A 22951-nucleotide genomic window follows, 5' to 3' on the forward strand; every position below is an offset into this window, starting at 1 on the left:
TCCCAGCCCCCTCACCATTCCAGAGGAAGAGCCACCATCCAGTGCCCTGGCCAGCGTGGTCCAACACCTACCATTGGAGCTTATGGATGGTGTCGTCCGGAACCTCAGCAATGATGACAGTGTGACAGACTCTCAGATGCTGACTGCTATTAGCAGGTGGGCTGAGGGCTGGGTGGTGATTAGATCTCTTTCCCTCCTTCCACTGTGTAGGGTTGCTGGGCTAGATTTAGTGTGGGAAGGTCCAGGAACTCTGCTTTTTTCATTCATCCATCCTTTCTTGAGCCTTGCTTTGTGCCTGGCCCAGGGCTGGATGTGGCAGATGCAGAGAACCTTTCCCTGGTGATGCTCTCGGGTTGGGTGCCAACTATGTGATCCTGGACAAGTCAATGAACTCTCTGAGCCTTCGTTTCTCCCTCAGTAATAGTAAAGATGGTATAAGAAGTTGTCACATTTCTACGGGGTTATACTAGAAGCCGAAGATCCGTTACAAAGTACTTTTTGAGTTTGACAGGTTTGATACATGGAATTTGGGTGCTTTAGTTCACAGCTTTTGCACATTCTCCACTTCGTTTGAGGTGTCATCACACCTGTGATGTAGCCACACCTGCCTATCCAGTGATCCCAGAATATGCTGCCTACCTTCCTGCCTATAGGCCTTTGGCTCTGTAGATCCCATTCATCTGGCAGGCCTCCCTCACCATGCTTTCCATACCCGTGTGCAGATCTCCCATCTCCATTAGGCTTCTTAGATTTCTTGTCTTTAGTGGGTAAGAGTATGGGCTCTAGAGGTAAGCTGCTTGGGTGCAAATCCTGGCTCTTCTACCTCTTGCCTGTGTGACTTTGGGCAAGTTACTCCATGTCTGTAGGTCTCTGCTTTCTCATTTATAAAATAGTGTAATTGAATCCATCTTACCGGGTTGTTGCAAGGATCAGATAAAACAAGATGATACACATAAAGTGTTTAGAGCACTGATGGTAGCTATTGTCATTTGTAATTATTACTTTGCTTTCTCATTCGGTTGATTATTCTTATTTTTTTTTCTCATTCTGTTTATAGCATAATCTTATGAGTCTAAAGATAATGATATAGTGACACTTTCCTGAGCACCTACTGTATGGCAGCTTCATGCCCTGTGCACAGAAGCATTATCTTGGGGGTCAGGTGTGTTCATAAATGTAAGACAGATGGAGTAGTGCTTGGTGCAGAGTGAATACTATGAGAGTTAGCTATTGTCACACTTTTTAATTCATGCAACTCTGTAAGGTAGCTATCGTCCCCATTTTACAGAGGAGAGAACTGAGGCTAGAGAAAGTGACTTGTTCTAGGTCACAAGCAAGGGTTTGCAGGAGCCAAAGCTTCCAGTGTGGCAGGGGGTCAGAATGGGGGGAGGGTAGGAAGTGCTCCTCCTGCTGCTGAGCCTCATGGTCCAGGCAGAGGCAGAGACCATCGAAAGCCCCATTCTGCAACTGCAGCCTAGTGTGTGGGGTGAGGTTTGGAGTGTTGAGAGGGTCGTTCCCCTCCTGCTGGGCTGGGAGCCCCAGGTTCTACCAGATGCCTGTACTGGGCTCATTTGCAGTTCTCAGAGGTGACTTGTCCATCCCATGGACCCCAGGGCTGCTCTGTGCACATGTGGGTCAGTGTAGGGTCGCAGGACATTATAGCTTGTCTCTGGGCTGCCCCACCCAGGCATTTGGGCCTCCCTGGTTCTTGTGTCATTGTCACTCCCCTCTACAGGATGATCGACTGGGTGTCATGGCCCTTGGGGAAGAACATTGACAAGTGGATCATTGCATTGTTGAAGGGCCTGGCAGCTGTTAAGAAGTTCAGCATCTTGATTGAGGTTTCACTTGCCAAAATTGAAAAGGTTGGTGGGCCCCTGTCCAAGTTCTGGGCTATGGCTTTTACCACTTATCTCTTGCAAGAGACTGTGTGGGTCTGGGAGGCAGAGCACTGGGGCTCCAACCCAAGCTCACTGTGACCTGGAACAATTCATTGTACCTCTCTGGGCTTCAGATTTGCCCCATTTATTTCTCTATTCATTCAAGAATGTTTGTCACTTTTGGTCTATCCATCCTTCTCTCCCATTGGGTATCTGTCTTACTATCCATCTGTCCATCAACCTAGATCTGTGAGCATGTCTATGTTCTTGGTCCTGCATGTATCTGCTGCTCCAACTCTGGTATCTCGGACCACCTCTCAGGTCTGTGACTGTACTTGTCCTCTGGGGCCTAGGCGTGGGGGACTCTTGATCAAGGACTCTCTTCCAGGTTTTCTCCAAGCTTCTATACCCCATTGTCCGGGGAGCTGCCTTGTCTGTCCTCAAGTACATGCTCCTGACCTTCCAGCACTCCCATGAGGCCTTCCACCTGGTAAGAACCCTATGTGCTACCCTGAGGATGGGCAGTTCTCCATCCTCCACTGGTTTGGCTGGAGTCCAGAAATGCTGTCTCTATTGGGGCTGGGGATTTGAAGCTTAAGACCTTGAAGTTCTGGACATTAGGACTGGGGGAGACTTAAAACTCCATTTTATGGATGGGGGACTAAGGCCAGAGAATTTGACTTCCCCATAGGCCCACAGTAGAGTGACAGCCCTAGAATGATGACAGCTAATGTTGTTTAGGTGCTTGATGTATGCCAGGCACAGTACTAAAGACAGTACATGTATTAACTCTCAGGAGAGCCCTCAGAGGGAGCATTCTATCATTTTTTCCACTTTTCAGCTGAGGAAACTATAGGGAGGTTAAGTCCACTTGTCCCAGATATACAGCTAGTGAGCAATATAGGGAAGATTCTAACTAAGTTGATCTGACTTCTGCCCCAGTGTCCTTCCAATATACCCTGTGGTCAACCAGCACCCAGGTGGCCTGGCCTCCCGCTCATGGCCCTTTCTGTTATCCTTGGGGCCATCCCTTGGGAAGGATGCCTGTAGTCCTTGGTTGCTATGGGGGAGGCAGGGCTACTCTCCTGTCTTTCTTTCCCTAGACCTGGAGAAGGGGCCCTAGATTCTGATGACTCCTGGTCAGGGCAGAAATTTCATGCTTTCCAATTTGCTACAGTGGGAAAGGCACAGAACCAGGGATTGGGGGACTTGGGGTTGAGTCTTGTCTCCATCATTTGCTAGATGTGGTGACCTTGGATAGGTGCTTACGTCTCAGGGCTTGGAACAGGGTAAGCCCTGAGGATGGTGGGGAGAGGGTTAGATGAGGTGATATTTGTCAAGAGCCTGCTGCATACTAGGGACTGGATAACTTGTTTCTTCCCATCCTTCTCCTGGGCACCCTCCCTCCAGTTCCTGCGGGCTGACTCTGTCCATCCCTGGGACAGTATAATAGAATACCCCCATGGGTTTGAAAGTTAGTACTGCATAGCACAGAGGAAAAAAATGGCCTTTGGTTGAGATATCAGCTTTTTCTGTAATACGTGGGGGAAGTTCTTGGTGAATTACATAATATCTCCAACTTCAATTTCTTCATCTATAAGATGGGAATAGTAATTGCTAAATACAATCATTGTGAGGGTGAAGTGTTTGACACATAAATGTTTGGTGAAAGAATGATGGTAGAAGGAAGAGTAGCCCTGGTCACTAAGGCCTCAGGCTCTTCTGGCAAGCCAGTTAGCTAAGGCCTAACAGCTGGGGCTTGGGCCCTGGCCACCCCTCAACTGTGAGGAGAGAATTGTTTATTCAGTTTAACAGATGAAGAGACTGAGGCAGAATATCCAAGGTCATCTATCTTGTAAAAAGTTATTGCCTACATAGCACAGAGCTCTGTGTAGGAAAGGGGGACAGTGGCCAGACCTCCTTGCCTTAAGGAGCTCTGAGTGTTTTCAGCCCTGACCACCAACCCCTGCCTCTGGTGGTAAATGGTACCAAGTCTAATCCTGCTCTGCTCTCACAGCTCCTCCCTCACATCCCCCCAATGGTGGCCTCTCTGGTCAAGGAGGACTCCAACTCTGGGACCAGCTGCCTGGAGCAACTGGCAGAACTGGTCCACTGCATGGTCTTCCGGTTCCCAGGCTTCCCGGATCTGTATGAGCCTGTCATGGAGGCCATTAAGGTGAGTGACAATCTCCCATTGATTCCTTGCCTTGCTCCAAAAAGGGTGCCCATTTGGGCCTTGCTCAAGGCCGTAATACTGATTAGTGGCAGTCCCCCATCATTTGGTCTCTGCCTGTCTCCCATCACCTCCCCTGGCCCATCCTGTGCTTCAGGCACACTGAGCTACCAGCCATTGCCCCAGATGGGTCACCACTCATGATTGTTCCAAGTCTTTGCCTGTGACATTCTGACTAAACCCTTCTCTTGTTCTGCCTGGATAGCTCCTATTCCCATTGAATCTTCTCCGTTAAGCCTCCACTCAAGTGTTAGCTCTCTCAGAAAGCCTCCCCTGATAACTCTCGATACCTCCTCCCTGCCCCAGGCTGGGTCAGGGCTTGTCTGGGCTCCCACAATTCCCACATCCCTTTGTCATGTGTTGTCACTGTGTCTCCCACCAGCCAGAGGACTCCAGAGCAGGGATTATCTGTAAGTGTTCACATAGCTTTACTGATCCTTTCCTTGCTTTGTGCCAGACCCAGGCTGGGAACTGGGGATACAGGCACCAGCAGACCAAGTCTCTTCCGCTGAGGAGTTTGCAGCCTAGCGGATGACAGGCTTGCACAGAAGTAACTCTGATGTAAGTGGCTTAGGAAATTCCTGTGAGGAGAAGGGAAGGATTATCTCCAGTCAGAGGAGGAGGCTACAAGGATGAAGGGGCTTCTGACCTGGGCTTGCTAGTTTGCTAGGACAATAGCATTTACAGGTGATGCCACATTTGACAGTGTGTTCCATATATTTTGTTTCTTAATGCTCACAAGACAAAAGAAATGAGAGTAGTGTTGTTACCTGAATTTCATAGATGAAGGAAGTGAGACTGGAGAGGCTTGATGACTTGCGCAGTCATGGAAGTAGTGAGAGACACAGGCAGGCACGGTGCTTGCTTGCTGAGCCCATTCCTATTGCCTGATAGAGAGGGCAGGTCTGAGCATGGGTGAAAGATGTCTGGGTAGGTGATGGCTCTTAAAGAACCTCTGCTCTGCCTTCCACTTCTGTAGTGCAGCAGATAGATAGCCTGAAAAGCAATCCACTACAGAACACCTAGATAGGCTTGTTAAAATATAACCGACTTTTTTTAAGTACTTAGCTGAGCTTGCAAGAAATTAATGGGGAATTCCCAGGGGCCAAAAAGAAAGCAAGAAGTGGAATTCAGAATGGTGAAAGATGATGCCCTTTTTTGCCTGTCGTGGGCAGAGAAGGTGTAACCATAGTCACTAAGCCACTTGAGCTTATAGGGACAGGAGGTGATGCTTAGGGCTTGCTCTCACTAGGGCATTAGCACTAAGAGGCCTATGTAAGCCAGCACCCGAAAAGGCTTTACTGTTAGTAAAAGAGTGATCTAGAAAAATATATATATACATGGTCTCAAATGTCAAGGAAACTTTTCTGGCTTGATCAGTACTCTGGATTGGGAAAAATGAAATTGTTAATCATTGGCCTGCTCTTATGTGGGTTTAGGGGTTCAAGTTCTCATTGTCTTTGGGGTTGTGAGACCCCTAAACTTGGGTACTCACATTAAAAGTAGTATGAACTTGTAACACAAACCCAAGGGTTACCCTATAGAAACAGAAAAAAGTGCTTTCAAGTCACAAAGATAAAATTCTGCTAAAGGTAAGTTTATAATCCAAAAATTTCAAAACACACAAGGGAACAATCCATCTTGAGTGAGACTTAGTCGATACTTTAAATAAAACCTCCAGCATTTGAGTCTTCTCAGTTTTTCCAGTTTAATATGATAATGAATTTTTTTTTTTAAGATTTTATTTATCATGAGAGACAGAGGGAGAAAGAGACAGAGACACCGGCAGAGGGAGAAGCAGGCTCTCCACAGTAGCCTGATGTGGGACTCGATCTCGGACCCTGGGATCATGCCCTGAGTCAAAGGCAGATGCTGAACCACTGAGCCACCCAAGCTCAGAATGAATTTTTTTTTTTTTTTTTTTTTTTAGTGGAGCCAACCTACAAAAGAAGCAGCTACCTTGCTAGATCATGAGCTGCCTGTCACTGGAGGTAGATGAGCAGAGGAGGCAGGGCTTTGACTTGTTAGAAGTGATTATTATTATTTCCTGCTAGCTTGTGAGCTTCTGGTAGGCAAGGACCATGTGAGGATTTCTGTGCCCAGCAAATATCTGTGACTGTACTGTGAAGAATACTCTCATGGAGCCATGAACAAAGAGGAAGCCTGCACTGGGCACTGAGGGAGACCCATACTGAGTGAAACTCAGGCTTTTCCCTCTAGGGGCTCTGGTCTGATCCAGAGGACAGTGAAGCTATAAATACCAGTACCACTAAGTGCAGCCAGCTAAGCTTTATAAGATAGATATAAATCACACATGTACCCCACTTGAGAAGATCCTGGAAAGTCTCCAAGAGAGGGGATGGGATATAGAAGTTAGGTCTTGAGGGATAGGGACTAGCAGGATGAGGCACCTCCAGATGCATCAGAGGGAAAGGTGTTGGGAGTGGGAGTTTGTCAGCTGCATGAAAGGGACATTGGAAAGATCTAGACGGGAGGGACTTACACTGGACTGACTGCTTAATCTAGCAGATCTGGGCTTCTCAAACCTTTTCTCCAAAGTCCATGAGCCCAGGCAAGGGCTGCTTGCCGAAGCAGCCTGACACAAAAAGCTCAGTGTTTCTAAAATCTCATCTCAGAGATTCAAGTATGTATTTCATAATTATAAACATTGTTTTTAATGTAAACATTTTTCTTCCCTGAATATTAGAGCCTATAACCCCAGGAAGGTGTGCTACATTTGTTCTGTGGCTTTGAATACCTCTAGGTATGAGCCAGTTTGAGAGGCAAAGCAGCAAAGTATCCATAGGATTTTTTTTGTTTATCAAACTCTTTCACATGTTTTCTGTGAGCACATCCTTCTTTGAGGCTCCTTTATAAATAAATTCTGAAAAGTTCTCTCAGGCAGTTTCTCTGGGAGCTGTGGTACTTGGTAAGGGACCCATTGTTTGTAACATTAGGAGCTTGAAACTTACTTCATAATTTTGTTTCCTTTTTGTGAGAGTACCAAGTTACCTTCTTTGAGAAAGATGGCATTTTTTCTAGTGTGGATAATTTTGAATCGTGTGTGTGCATGAGATTCTGTCTTTCAGCTTTTTTTGTACCTGTTTGTGCATGTTGTGTATGGGGTGAGGATTGGATAGGGGATGATAGGAAGAGAAAAAGGGAGACTAAGGTGTGTGTGTGTGTGTGTGTGTGTGTGTGTGTGTGTGTGTGTGTGTTTAAATTTAGAGAGGGAGAGAGTGAGAGAATCTTAAGTGGGGCTCAGTCTCATGACCCTGAGATCATGACCTCTTGAAATCAAGAGTCTGATACTTAACCAACCGTGCCCTCCAGGTGCCCCAAGTCTGTATCTTTTTATGTTGCCTTTGGTAGCTCCTATATTTTTTATCATCTGTGAGAGGTGACTGATCTGATAAATGTTCCTGGGAAATGAGTGAGTAGAAGTGTTAAACCACTGCTTGAGCTTGACCTTCTCTAGTGGCCAGATGATGCATGCTGGGGAGACCAGGGCTTTCAGTGCTAAGCTGGTTTGAAACTCTGGAGGCTTGGACAAATCTGGGGTCTGTGCTCAGGATTTTATAGGGCCTAGAGGAATGTCACTTAAATCTATTCTGTAAGTCTGTATTCTTAAATGTTTTTCTTTAAAATAGATTAGAACCCATGCTGGGTAACGTTATTTTAGGTGCATCTTTTTTTTACTGTTTTTTTTTTACTTTTTTTTACTGTTAAAAAGGAGAATAAGTAAGAAAACATGCTAATCTCTGAGCTCTTGACCAAGGACCCATAGTAGTACCCCAGGACCGCCTCCCTCTCCACATTGTCCTGTCTATGGGATCATGCTAGGGGGTGGTGATTAATTAAAGCTGATGGCAAACCTAAAAGCAGAAGGGCGGTGGGAACATCATTGTGTGCAAGTGCTGTGAGAGTATGGAGTGCCAAACTGATATCAGGTAGAAGTAGCCTCATGTGACAGATGAGGAAATTGAGTCAGAGAGGCTCACTTGATCATTGCCAGGCAGTTAGTTAGGACAGGAGTCAGGACTAGGGCTGAGATCTTAACATTGTTGAATCTGGGCCTGTGTTGTCATTGCTTAGAGTCTGTTGTACCTTGGGCTCCTCTAAGAATATACAGATTCTTCATTTGTTGTCTGGATGTCCCTGGAAAATTCTTTTCTTGGAGTCATAGTTTTTCCATTTATGAAGTGGGAATTTTACACCTTCCTGAGGCAGTTGTAACATGAAAGGTGATATAGAAAGCCCGCGTGTCAAAATGAAAACCTAGAATAAGTTTGGAAGCAGAAGGATATGAACATGTATATCTAGAATATTTGTGGGACAGTGTGCTTGGGTGAGGGTGGGGTGGACTGTGGTCCAAGAAGGCTTCCCAGAGGAAGTGATCTTTTGAGAGCTGACCATGATCCCCACCATCCTGCTGGTTTGTTTCCTCCTCAGGACCTCCATGTTCCCAATGAGGACCGCATCAAGCAGCTGCTGGGGCAGGATGCCTGGACCTCGCAGAAGAGTGAGCTGGCTGGTTTCTATCCTCGGCTCATGGCCAAGTCAGACACGGGCAAGATTGGTTTAATCAATCTGGGCAACACATGCTACGTGAACAGCGTCCTTCAGGCCTTATTCATGGCTTCTGAGTAGGTGCTGCTTTTGAATTTCCTGCCCTCCTCTCCTTTGGGCTCCCTGGTGTATGGGGAGGGGATGAGGGATTGGAGAGGGTAGATGGGGTGTTGGAGATGGCAGGTCGTGCTTTGCATTGATGGCATAATTCCCTGAGGTCTGTGGGTACATGAAGGTGAGAGGTCTGTGAGGGCTCCAGGCCATTGATAAGATAGTAGGTCAAGGATGGATGGGAATTTGAGATGGGACTTCAGGGGCTGGGCTGTAGTGGGAAGGAGGTCTGCTCTGGGTTGCTCAACATCATTGATTTTTCCCCTGGGATTCATAGGGATGAATTGTGTTTTCCACTCACCCTGGTATTAGACATTCCCTGTCCCCTTTACTAAAATAAAATATTTATTGTCAGTGGCTACCTATCCACCTTAAGGCTTGCTTAAAAATCAAACAAGATTTCAGTCATGGAAGTAGACATCTTTTTTCCCCTAATTTTTTTTTTTGTGTGTATGTTAAAACGCACATAACATAAAATATATATTTTATTTAGCCATTCACTTGTCAGTGGACACTTAGGTTGTTCCATATCTTGGCTGTTGTAAATGCTGCAATGAATGTGGGAGTGCATATATCTTTTCAAGTTAGTGTTTCCATTTTTTTTTAAAGGTTTTATTTATTTATTCATGGGAGACACAGAGAGAGAGGCAGAGACATAGGCAGAGAGAGAAGCAGGTTCCATGCGGGAACCTCATATGGGACTTGATCCTGGAATCCTGGGATCACGCCCTGAGCCAAAGGCAGACGCTGAACCACTGAGCCACCCAGGCGTCCCAGTGTTTCCATTTTCTTTGGATAAATACTATGAAGTGGAAATGCTGGATCATAAGGTAGTTCTCTATTTTTAATTTTTTGAAGAATCTCCGTACTGTTTTCTAGAGTATACCAGTTTATAATCCTGTCAGCAGTGTGTGTAAAGATTCCTTTTGTTCCCAGTCTTTGCCAACACTTGTTATTTCTGGTCTTTGATATAGCCATTCTAATTCTGATTTCCCTGATGATGGTGATGTTGAGCAGCTTTTCATGTACCTGTTGGCCATCATCTTCTTTGAAAAATGGTCTGTTGAGATCCTCTGCCTATTTTTTAGTAGGATTGCTTTTTTCCTAATAGTTGTAGAAGTTCTTTATATATTTTGGATATTATTAACCCTTTATCAGAAAAGTGATGTGCAAATATTTTCTCTCATTTTGAAGGATGCCATTTCATTTTGCTGATGGTTTCCTTGGATTTGCAAGAGCTTTTCAGTTTGATGTACTCCCAACTGTTTATTTTGCTTTTGTCATCTTTATTTTTAGTGTCAGATCCAAAAACCCATTGCCAAGATGATGTCAAAGAGCTTACAGACTGTTTTCCTTTAGGAGTTATATGGTTTCAGGTATTATGTTCAAGTCTTAATCCACTTTGGGTTGATTTTTGTGTGTAGTATAAGGAAGTGGTTCACTTTCATTCTCTTGCATTTGGCTATCCAGTTTTCCCAACACCATTTATTGAAGAGACTGTCCTTTTCCCATTATATATTCTTGGTTCCTTTTTCGTATATTAATTGATTGTATAAGCATGGGTTCATTTTGGGGCACTCTCCTCTGTTGTATCGATCTATTTATCTTTTTATGCTAGTACCATATTGGTTTTGATTACTGTAGTTTTGTAATGTTTGAAATTGGGAATCATGATGCCTCCAGCTTTGTTTTTATTTCTTTTTGTTTTTCTTTTTGAAAATTGGTTTGGCTATTTGAGGTCTTTTGTAGTTCCATACAAATTTTAGGGTAGTTTCTTCTATTTCAGTGAAAAATATCATTGGAATTTAGATGAGGATTGAATTGAATTTTAAATTGCTTTTGGTACTATGGATATTTTAACAGTATTCTGGTTCATGAACACAGAATACCTTTCCATTTATTTGTGTCTTTAATTTCATCAATGATCCTCATTCTGACATGTTGGAAAACCAGGGTAGTAGCCTAACACTACGTCACAATGCCTAACTCATTCAGTTTGCCTCATCCCATCACATAGGTATTTATATCATCTCACTTCAGTATAGGAAGAAGGGTAAATATAGTACAAGATATTTTGAGAGAGATCATGTTGATGTTACTTTTATTACAGTATGTTATAGTTTATTATTAATTGTTAATATCTTACAGTGCTTTATTTATAAAACAAACTTAAATCATAGGTATATATAGGAAAAAGCAATATACATAGGATTTGGTACTATCTGGTTTCGGACATCCATTGGGAGTCTTGGAACGTATCTCTTGCAGGTAAGTGGGGACTGCTGGTCTTTTAAACTTCTTGGTTATTTATTTATTTTTAAGATTTTATTTATTCATGAGAGACACAGAAACACATGAGAGAGGCAGAAACCTAGGGAGAGGGAGAAGCAGGCTCCTGTGGGGACCCTGATGCAGGCCTTGATCCTGGGACCCCGAATCCCACCCTGAGCTGAAAGTAGATGCTCAACCACTGAACCACCTAGCTGTCCTTTTTGTTTTTCTTGCCTAATTACTAGCTAAGATTTCTAGTACTATGTTGGGAAAAAAGTGATGAGAGTAGACACCCTTATCTTGTTGTCTATCTTAGAGGAAAAACTTTCAGGTTTTCACTGCTGAGTAGGTCATTAGCTGTGGGCTTGTCATAGATGGCCTTTGTTATGTTGAGGTATGTTTCTTCTATACCTACTATTTTTGAGAGTTTTTTAAATTTATTTTTATTTTTATTTTTTTATTTTTGAGAGTTTTTATTAAACATAAGTGGTTATTGAGTTTTATGCATCTATTGAGATGATCATATGATTTTTTAAAAAAAGATTTTATTCATTCATGAGAGAGACAGAGAGAGGGGCAGAGACATAGGCAGAGGGAGAAGCAGACCCCCGCACAGGGAGCCTGATGCGGGACTCCATTCCAGTACTCGAGGATCACTCCCTGAGCCGGAGGCAGATGCTCAACCACTAAACCACCTAGGAGTCCTTGATCATACAATTTTTACCCTTCATTTTGCTATGGAGTATGTACTACATTTATTGTTTTGTGGATATTGAATCATCTTTGCATCCCTCCTGCAAATCCCACTTGATCTGTTGTATGAACCTTTCATGTATTTTTTTTCCAAAGATTCTACTTATTTACTCATGAGACATACACACACACATACACACACACACACACACACACACACACACAGGCAGAGACACAGGCAGAGGGAGAAGCCTGACGTGGGACTCGATCCCAGGTCTCCAGGATCAGGCCCTGGGCTGAAGGTGGCGCTAAATGGCCGAGCCACCCGGGCTGCCCCCTTTCATTATTGTTGAATTTGGCTTGCTAGTATTTTGTTGAGGGTTTTTGTATCTGTGTTCATTAGGAATATTAGCCTGCAATTTTCTTATGTCATTGTCTGATTGTGGTATTAGGATAATGCTGGCCTTACAAAATGAGTTTTAAAGTATTCTTTCTTCTGCTTTTTGGAAGAATTTGAAAAGACTTAGTATTCTTCTTTGAATGTTGGGGGGAATTCACTAGTGAAGTCATCTGGTCCTGGTCTTTTGTTTATTGGGAGATTTTTAATTACTGATTCAGTCTCTTTACTAATAATCAGTGTGTTCAGATTTTCTACTTCTTTATGATTCTTTATGATTCAGTCTTGACAGTTTTTATCTTTCTAAGAATTTCTCCATTTCTTCCAGGTTGTCCAATTTGTTGGGAGTATAATTGTTCATAGTAATATCTTATGATCCTTTGTTTGTGTGATATTAGTTGTAATGTCTCTTTCACTTCTGATTTTGTGTCTCTCATGTTTTCTTGATGAGTGTAGTTAAGGGTTTGTCTATTTTTATCTTTCGAAAAGTTAGCTTTATTGATCTTTGCTATTGTATTTTTAGTCTCCGTTTCATTTATTTTTGTTCTGGTCTTTCTTATATTCTGTTTTTGGGCTTAGTTATTTTCTAGTACCTTGTAATGTAAAAATCGTTCATTTAAGATCTTTCTTGTGTCTTTTTTTTTTTAAAGATTTTATTTATTTATTCATGAGAGACAGAGAGAGAGAGAGAAAGAGAGACCAAGGCAGAGGGAGAAGCAGGCTCCATGCCAGGAGCCCAATGCAGGACTTGATCCCGGGACCCCAGGATCATGCCCTGAGGCAAAGGCAGGCGTTTAACTGCTGAGCCACCCAGGCGTCCCCCTCGTGTCTTAATTTAAGCATTTGTCACTATGATTTTCCCTTTTAGAATAGCTTTTCCGGCATCCTATAATATTTAGTATGCTGTATTTACATTTTCCTTTGTCTCGGGGTATTTTTTCATTTTTCTTTTGATTTTCTTCTTTGACCCTTTGGTGTTTAGTAGTATGTTATTTAGTCACCACATATTTGTAAATTTTCTGTTTTTCTTTTTTTCCCTTGTAAGTCATTGCTAGTTTTATACTATTGTAGTCAGAAAAGATGCTTGATATGATTTCCGTAATTGTGGCCTATTACGTGATCTGTTCTAGACAATGTACCATGAGAGCTTGAGCAGAATGTGTATTCTGTTGCTTTTGGCTAGAATATTCTGTAAATGACTGTTCTATTCATCTGTTCTAATATGTTGTTGGGTAGAGTATTCTTGGTCGGAAGTTTTTTTGTTTCAGCCATGCCAGTCCTTTCTAGTCTGCAAACTTTTTGCAGAAACTATACTGATACTCTTCTGAAGGTTCCCTCATATGTAACAAGTTGTTTTCTTCCAGATGCTCTTAAGGTTCTCTTTTTGTCCTTAACTTTTGACAGTTATAGAGTGTTAAGTCTCTCATCTTATTTGGAACATTCTTCATTCCCCGATATGGATGTCTGTTGCCTTCCCCAGATTAAGGAAGTTTTCAGCTATTATTTCATCAATCAATTTTATATCTTTCTCTCTCTTTTCCTTCTGTGTCACTTATTATTTTTTAAATGATTTTATTTATTTATTCATGAGAGACAGAGAGGCAGAGACATAGGCAGAGGGAGAAGCAGACTCCTAACAGGGAGCCTGATGTGGGACCCAGTCCTGGAACCCTGGGATCACGTGCTAAAGCCATAGACAGATGCTCAACTGCTGAGCCACCTAGGTGTCCCTGGGTCACTTATATTATAAATATTGGTCTGCTTAGTTTTGTCCCAGAAGTCCTTTAGGCTATCTTCACTCCTCTTCATTCTTTTTTAACTACTCTGATTGGATGAATTGTACTGCCTTGTCTTCAAGTTTACTAGTGATTTCTGCTTGGTCTAATCTGATTTTGAATCCTTCTGTTGTATTTTTCAGTACATTTATTGTGTTCTTCAATTTTGTGATTTCTGCTTGGTACTTTCTTATATTTTCTTTCTCTTGGTTTAGCTTGGCTCGTGCACTATTCTTGTTTTGGTGAGCATCTTTATGACTGTTGTTTTGAACTTTCTATCTGGTAAATCACTTATCTCCATTTTGTTAAAAACTTTTTCTTACATTTTATCTTGTTCTTTCATTTGGAATATACTTTTCTGTTTCTTCTTTGTCCTTGACTCTGTGTTGATTTGCATGTATTAGATAAAATGACTTCTCCCAGTCTTGAAGAAGTGGTCATGTGTAGATGAATCTTTTGTTCATCATTGCCCTTGCTTTTGGCTGTCTCTCAAACCATTGTGATTGCCCAAGCAGCCTACTTTCCTCTTAGTGGCTCTCAGTAGTTCAGACTGCACCCAGGACCTGTCAGTGTCCTCAAGGGGAGGATTGAGGCAGCAGCTAGATGCTGGACTTTTTGAAAGCCAGAATGTCAGAGCAGTTTTTAAAGTATGCAAATAGACCTCTTTCAGGGGAAGACTAGGAGATGGGCATTTGCATCTGTGAAGATAACCTAATAGTCCTCTTAGAAAGACTCTGCATTTCTGTCTACTGCCACTCTGCAGTTCCCTGGTACGGTAGCCCAACTGTTTTCTATTTGTTACAGTCCTATGTCATCTGCAAGTGTAAACTTCACTGCACCAGAGGTGGACATTCAAGGGTTGTTCCCTGGGTGTCAACTGCAAAAACCAGGATTGCAAATAGGTGCATAAGGTCCTTTCTGGGAGACACTGGCAGCCTGGAGTGAGGTAGAGGGAGAATGCAAAGATGACACCTGTTAGCTTCTGCAGTCTTTGGAAAGTATTTCAGTTGGTCCTAGATGTATGTTAAATTAGAAGCCCATGCCTCAAGCTGAGCTTTTAAGATAGACAAATGGACCTTTTTCACAGATTGGGTGATTCACTCAGCTGCCTCTGTGCTGGCTCCTAGGGTTTTAGCCATAGTGGGTCCATGCAAACTGTTTAAGTACTGTTTCTCAGTTTGCTATAGCATTGTTGGTCTTGGGGACATTAAACCTCTTGACTTTCAAAGGTAGATGCTTTGGGGCCCATCCTTCAGGTGTGGGTCTTAAAAGTTAGGGTAACAGATGTGGGAATCAGACCCTTCCCTACTTAGGGAGAAGCTGGTAGTTGTGATTTCCCTCTTGATTGTGGGTCACCATACTGGGGCTGGGGTTTCTGTTGAAATTGTTTCTTCACTTCTACCCATTTCAGTGTTTGTTCTCATTTGCCTGATGTGTAGGAGTTCAACTAGTTTTTAGATTTCTTTCAAAGGGAATTGTTCCATAGGTAGCTGTATGTTTTTTTTTTGTTTGTTTGTTTTGTAGCTGTATGTTTAGCATGTCTGTGAGAGGAGTCGAGTTCAGGATCCTTTTATCTTGAAGTGAAACCCTGAATGGTCTCTTTATGTACAAATTTTTAAATTTTCATGAGGTCCAGTTTGTGTAATTTTGTTGTTTGTGCTTTGGTGTCTTATGTTAGATCATTGCCAAATCCAACGTAAAGCTTTTGTGCCATGTTTTCTTCCAAGAGTTTTGTTTTTTTGGATTGTAAATTGAGGTCCTTAATCCATTCTAAGTTAATTTTTGTACATGGTGTTAGGTGAGGGTCTGACTTCATTCTTCTGCTTATGGATACTTCGTTTGCCTGGCACCATTTCTTGAAAAGCCTATCCTTTAGGAGAAAGGTAGGTATTGAATGATCTTGGCACCTTGTCAAAAATTGTTAGCTTGTCTACATGAGGGTTTATTTCCAGGCTTTGTATTCTATTGCATTGGTCTCTGTCTGTCTTTATTGTTTCATTGTTTCAATTACTGTAGCTTTGTGTAGTAGGTTTTACCATCAGGAATTGGGGGTCCTCCAGTTTTGTTCATTTTTTTTCAAGATTGTTTTTCGTTGTTTGTGAGCCTTTGGGATTCCATATGAATTTTAGTATGTTTTTCTGCAAAAAAATGTCTTTGGATTTTCTTAGGTATTACATTGAATCTGTAGATCACTTTGGGAAATAATGACATTTTGGCAATATTAACTCTTCTAATCCATGAATGTGGAATGTGTTTCCATTTACTTGTGTGTCTCTAATTCTCTCAGTGTTTTATAGTTTTCATCGTGCAGTTTTTACCTCCTTGGCTAATTCCTAATTATTTTCCTCTTTTTGGTGCTATGTAGTTGATTTGCTTTTGTAATTTTCTTTTTGGATCATTCATTGTTGGGGTATAAAAATGCAAATGGTTCTTGTGTGTTGACTTTGTATCTTGCTACTTTGCTGAATTATTAGTTCCAACAGCTTTTTCTGTAGTCTTTAGGATTTTCTACATTATATTCTCTATGAACAGATAATTTTACTTCTGTTTATTTTTTGCCTGATTGCTCTGGCTAGACCTTCTAGTCCTGTTTTGATCAGAAGGGATGAAATTAGGCATAGGCAGAGGGAGAAGCAAGCTCCCTGTGGGGAGGCCTGATGTAGCACTCCATCCCAGGATCCTGGGATCGTGACCTGAGCCACCCAGGAGTCCCAGGAAAAGCTTTTAGACACTCATTATTGAATGTTATGTTTGCTATGGGTAAATTTTTAATATATGGTTTTTATTATGTAGAGGTAATTTCCATAATTTCTATCGTGTAGAATGTTTTTATCATAAAAGTGTGTTGAATTTTGTCAAATGCTTTCCTGTATCAGTTAAAGTGAGCATGTGGTTCTTTATTTTGGTGATGTGTGTGTGTATATATATATATTACATTGATTAATTGTTTTGTATGTTGAACCATCCTTGTTTCCCAGGATTAAATGCTACTTGGTCATGGTATATACTGCTTTTATTATTATTTTTATTTGATTTAAAAAATTTTTTTAAAAAATTTATGATAGTCACAGAGAGAGAGAGAGAGAGGCAGAGACATAGGCAGAGGGAGAAGCAGGCTCCACGCATCGGGAGCCCGATGTGGGATTCGATCCTGGGTCTCAGACAGGCGCCAAACTGCTGCGCCACCCAGGGATCCCTATTTGGTTTTTTAATAGTACATTTCACCTTAAAAATATTTGTTTTAAGTTTATTTCTTTTAAGTAATCTGTGCACCCAATGTGAGCTTTGAACTCACAACCCCGAGATCAAGAATAGCATGTTCTTCCAACCGAGCCAGCCAGGAGTCCCAGTGTATACTGTTTTTATTGTGCTGAATTCTGTTTGCTTAATATTTTGTTGAGGATTTTTGCATCAGTATTCATAAAGGATATCAGTCTATAGTTTTCTTGTAGCGTCTTTTTGGCTTTGGTTATCAGTTATGCTGACCTCGTACAATAAGTAGGAAGTGTTCTTTGCTTTTCAGTTTTTTTGGAAAAGATTGGTATTAGTTCATCTTTAAAGATAGGTAGAATTCACTCAAGAGCCCTGAGGCCCAGGACTTTTCTTTGTTGACATATTTTGGTTACTGATTCTATCTCCTTACTAGTTTTAGGTCTATTCAGACTACTCTTCATACTGTTTTCTTATTATCCTTTTTATTTCTGTTGAGTTGATACTGATGGCCCCATATTAATTTCTGATTTTAGTAATTTGAGTCTTTTTTCCTTAGTTCATCTATCTAAATTTTTGTTAATTTTGTTTTTTGAAGAACCAACTTTTATTATTTTTTATCCTTATTTTTCTGTTTTCTGTTTTAATTTTCTCTGCTCTAATCCTTTATTTCCTCCTTCTAGCATTAGGTTTAGTTCTTTTTCTAGTTCTTTAAGTTGTGAATATAGGTTGTTGATTAGAGATCTTTCTTGTTTTTTTAATATGAGCATGTGTGGCTTATCCTTGTTTTTGCTGTATCCCATAAACTTTGGTGTGTTGTGTTGTTTTTATTTGTATCTAAGTAGTTTCTAATTTTCCTTGTGATTTTTTTCTTTGATCTTTGGTTGTTAAAAAGTGTGTTGTTTAGGGGCACCTGGGTGGCATAGTTGGTTAAGTGTCCAACTCTTGAATTCAGCTCAGATCATGATTTCAGGGAGAAATCAAGCCCCACGTTGGGCTCCTGCTGGGCGTGGAGCCTGCTTCAGATTTTCCCCCTCTGCCTCTCTGTCTCTCTCTCTCTTTCTCTCCACCTGTTTAAAAAAAATAAAAAAAAAGATGTGTTGTTTAATTCTCACAATTTTGTGAATTTTCTAGTTTTCTTTATGTTACTGAATTCTGCTTATCCAGGTGTGGTCAGAGAGGATACTTTGATATTTATCTTTTAAATCTGAGGGTTAATTGGTGGCCTAACTTAGTCTTTTTGGGAAATGTCTCACATGCACTTGAGAAAAATGTGTATTCTGCTTTTGGGTGGAGTGTTCTGTATGTTTCTGTTAGATCTTCTGGTTGTGTTAAGTCCTCTATTTCTGGTCTGTGTTTGCAGGTGAGGTCTTGAGGTTTCCAATTGTTAGAAATGTCGATTTCTCCCTTTAAATTCTCTGTTTTTGTATCATATATTTTGATGGTCTGTCATTTGTAAATTATTATAATTGTTACTTTTTGCTGTATTGAGCTTCTTAATATATAATGCCTTTTCTGTCTCTTGTAAGCTTTCTTGATTTAAAGTCTGTTTTGTCTGATACTAGTACAGCCACCTCTACCCTGTTCCGGTTTTTATCTGCATGGAATATCCTTTTTCATCCTTTCACTTTCCATTTGTTTTTGTTTTTGGATTGCAAGTAAGCCCCTCGCAGACAGCATAGAGTCAGATTGTGTATTTTTATCCATCTTGCCAATCTTTGTTTTTTGATTGGAGAGTTTAATCTATTTGCTTTTACAGTAATTATTGATTAGGAGGGACTTCTGTCACTGTGCTGTTTGGCTTTTACATACCCTATAACTTTTTGCCTCTAATATCCTGCATTCCTTTATCTTCTGTGTCTGGTTGATTTTTCATAGTGAAATGAAAATTAATTTCTTTGTGTGTATATTGTGTAGTTTTCTTTGTTGTTACTATGGAGATTACATTTAACATTCTAAATTTAGAACATTCTAATTTTAATTTATAGCACCTTAATTTCAATAACATTAAAAACTCTGCTCCTTTACAGCTCCATCACACCTGTTTTGGCTGTTGATGTTGCAAAATTACTTCTTCATACTCTGTATGCCCAAAAAACATAAATCAGTAATTCCTTTTTTTCTAAAAGATTTTATTTGTTAGAGAGTGAGCAAGTGAGTGAGAGCAAGAAGAGAGCATGAGCTGGGGGGAGGGGCAGAGGAAGAGGGAGAAACAGGCGCCCCACTGAGGAGGGAGCTAGAGGATCCCAGAACTCTGGGATCATGACCTGAGCTGAAGGCAGGTTCTTAACTGATTGAGCCACTTAGGAGCCCCTAAATCAGTAACTTAAAAAAATGTATTAGTCACCTAAATAAGGTAGAAAAGAAGGTGAAGAGACAAACCAGAGTTAGAGTAATTCTTAGCTATTATGTTAATAATTTTTTAAAATAAATTTATTTTTTATTGGTGTTCAATTTGCCAACATATAGAATAACACCCAGTGCTCATCCCATCAAGTGCCCCCCTCAGTGTCCGTCACCCAGTCACCCCCACCCCCCACCCACCCCTTCTTCTACCACCCCTAGTTCGTTTCCCAGAGTTAGGAGTCTCTCATGTTCTGTCTCCCTTTCTGATATTTCCCCCTCATTTTTTCTCCTTTCCCCTTTACTCCCTTTCACTATTTTTTATATTCCCCAAATGAATGAGACCATAAAATGTTTGTCCTCGATTGACTTATTTCACTCAGCATAAATTTTTTCTTTATCACTTCTAAATAATGTCAAACAAGAAGTACAATTAAGAAATAGTTACAAACCATTGTTATAACAACAGTAGCTTTTATAATTGCTCATGGATTTGCCTTTGTTGAGATTTCAATTTCTGCATATGGCTTCAGGGTATTGTCTAGTGTCTTTTCCTTTCACCCTACAGGACTCCCTTGAATATTCCTGCAGCAGAGAGCTAGTGTTCAGAGTCTCTCAGTGTTTATCTGGAAATGTCTTGATTTCTCCCTCACTTTTGAAGGACAGTTTTGCCACATTTTTCTTTGAGCACTTTGAATGTATTTGTCCACTGTCTTTTGGCCTCCAAAGTTTCTGATAAGAAATCTGCAAATATGGGGATCCCTGGATAGCGCAGCGGTTTGGCGCCTGCCTTTGGCCCAGGGCGTGATCCTGGAGACCCGGGATCGAATCCCACGTCAGGCTCCCGGTGCATGGAGCCTGCTTCTCCCTCTGCCTATATTTCTGCCTCTCTCTCTCTCTCTCTCTGTATGACTATCATAAAAAAAAAAATCTGCAAATAGCTATTTGCATAATTATTATTAATGATCCCTTGTATGTGTTGATTCATTTGTCTCACTGCTTTGAAGATTAATTCTGTCTGTTGATTAGTCTGTTGTCTTGTTTTCTTTTTCCTATTGTCTATTTGATTATAATGTGTCTCTCTGATTTCATCTTTGAATTTGTTGAGCTTCTTGGCTCATTTATGGTTTTAATCAAATTTGGATAATTTTCAGTCATTATTTGTTAATATTCTCTCTGCCTGCTTTTTTTTCCTCTTTTCTTTTTCTAGGACTCCCACAATGTATATGTTGGTACTTTTGATGGTGCCTTACAGGTCTTCTAGGTTCTCTTAACGTTTTGTCAGTCTTTTTTTTTTCTGTTCCATAGCTGTGATTATTTCCATGTTCTGTCTTCAAATTCAGTTGCTTTTTTGCCTGGTCAGATCTGCCTTTGAATCCTTCTAGTGAATTTTTCATTTCAGTTACTATTCTTTTCAGACTCCCGATTTTGTTTGTTTCTATTTGGGTTTTCTGTCTCTTCATTGACATTTTCTTTTTTTTTTTTTTAATTTTTATTTTATTTATGATAGAGCGAGAGAGAGAGAGGCAGAGACAGAGGCAGAGGGAGAAGCAGGCTCCATGCACCGGGAGCCTGACGTGGGATTCGATCCCGGGTCTCCAGGATTGCGCCCTGGGCCAAAGGCAGGCGCCAAACTGCTGCACCACCCAGGGATCCCCTCTTCATTGACATTTTCATTTCGTTTACATTGTCTCCTTGACTTTCTTCACACCTTCCTTTAGTTCTTTAATCATTTTTTTCTAAGGAAGTGAAGGGAGAGGGTCAGTGGGAGAGGGAATGAGAGAATCCCAGGTAGGCTCCATGCCCAGCCCAGAGCCTAACTGAGGCCCAGTCAAGACCCTGAGATCATCGTGACCTGAGCCTAAATCAAAAGTTAGACGTTTAACTGAGCCACCCACGTGCCCCTTCCTTCATTTAGATCTTTAATCATCTTTAGGACTGATAACTTAAAGGTTTTTGATTCATTGGCCCTTAAATCTTTCTTGGGGACAGGTTTTGTTAGATTATGTTTTTTTCCTTGGAATGGGCCACACTTTCCTGTTTCTTTGTATGTGTCATCTTTGTTGAACTTTGGACATTCGATTTTAATAATGTGGTAATTCTGGAAATCAGATTTTCTTCCTCTCCCACTATTTGCTGTGGCTTAGTTTTTTGTTTTTTGATTGTTGTAGGCTATCTCTGTGTTGAAGATCAGCCTGAGGTGTTAACAAAATGTCTTCTTTCTTAACCTTTCCTTGGGCATGTGCAATCATTTTAAAATTTTCCTGGTGTATGCAAGTTTCTGAATAGTCTTTAATGTCTGGCTTCTGAAGTGTGAAACGTTAAAAAAGGAAAGAAGGGCAGAGGAGCACTGGCCCTTTAAATCTCCTGGTGGTCACTTTAGCTTAAGGTTTAGGGGCTTATGACAGTGGTGGGGATGTATGTGTGTGTGTGCAGCAGCAGTGGCTGCCTGCCTCTTTGCACCTTCATAATCAGAAGTAGCACTCAGAGGGGGCACCTGGGTGGCTCAGAGGCTCAGCAGCTGCCTTTGGCTCGGGTCCTGATCCCGCAGTCCTGGGATTGAGTCTTGCTTTTGGGCTCCCTGCGGGGGCTTGCTTCTCCCTCTGCCTGTGTCTCTTCCTCTCTCTGTGTGTCTCTCATGAGTAAATAAATAAAATGTTAAAAAAAAAAAAAACACTCAGAGCATAGATCCCCAATATTTGGGAGATAGAGTACGTTTTACCCACCCTACCTCCTGTAGACTATGTGTAAACTATTTTAGAAACATGTACACAGCTGCCTGCCATTTGGCTGGGAGTGGGGGATGGATAACTGCTACTGTGCTAAGAGGTGAAATTGATGACAGCTTACAGTGAAAGCCTTCCCTGCCAAGTTGCAAGCTTTCAGAGGTACTCCAGAGTTTTCAAATAGTCAGCATTAGATTGTGCCAGTGCAATTGTTGTCTAGGTGGGGGTGCTGCTTCCTGGTATTTACTACTCTGCCATCTTCCCAGAATCTCTCCTCCTCCTTATTTTAAGACTTTTTATTCATTTTTTTAAGAGCAATTTTAGGTTTACAAAAAAAAAAAAAAACTGAGAGGAAGATAATAAGATTTACCATATATACACTTTCGGTCCTCATACTTGCATTACCTCTTCCTTTATCAGCATCACTCACCAGAATAGTACACCTTTTTTTTTTTTTTTTTTTTAAATCAAGGATGAACCTAGGTTGATGCATCATGATCCCCCAAAGTCCATAGTTTATGTTCACTCGTGTACATTGTGTTGGTTTGGACAAATGTATTAGGACAGGTAACCATCACTATGGTATCATAGAGAATATTTTCACTGCCTTAAAAATCCACTGTGCTCTGTACCTATTTATCTCCTCCAATTCCTGGCAATTGCTGATCTTTTCATGTTTTCCATAGTCTTACCTTTTCCAAAATATCAGGTTGGACTCCTACAGCTTCATATTGGTTAGTACT

The 22951-nt window shown here is 41.2% G+C and overlaps 1 protein-coding gene across 3 annotated transcripts in view; it reads left to right on the plus strand.

The window, feature by feature from the left end:
• Positions 1-22951, plus strand: part of USP35 (ubiquitin specific peptidase 35) — a 78897-nt gene that overhangs the window by 33593 nt on the left and 22353 nt on the right. For all 3 annotated transcript variants that reach the window (XM_077867206.1, XM_077867205.1, XM_077867204.1), the window contains 5 exons: positions 24-156; positions 1736-1865; positions 2269-2370; positions 3898-4056; positions 8566-8759. In XM_077867206.1, the coding sequence (XP_077723332.1) occupies positions 24-156; positions 1736-1865; positions 2269-2370; positions 3898-4056; positions 8566-8759 (718 nt within the window). The remainder of the gene's footprint in view (positions 1-23; positions 157-1735; positions 1866-2268; positions 2371-3897; positions 4057-8565; positions 8760-22951) is intronic.

The sequence above is a fragment of the Canis aureus genome, chromosome 23 (assembly GCF_053574225.1).
Source record: "Canis aureus isolate CA01 chromosome 23, VMU_Caureus_v.1.0, whole genome shotgun sequence".
Lineage (NCBI taxonomy): Eukaryota > Metazoa > Chordata > Mammalia > Carnivora > Canidae > Canis > Canis aureus.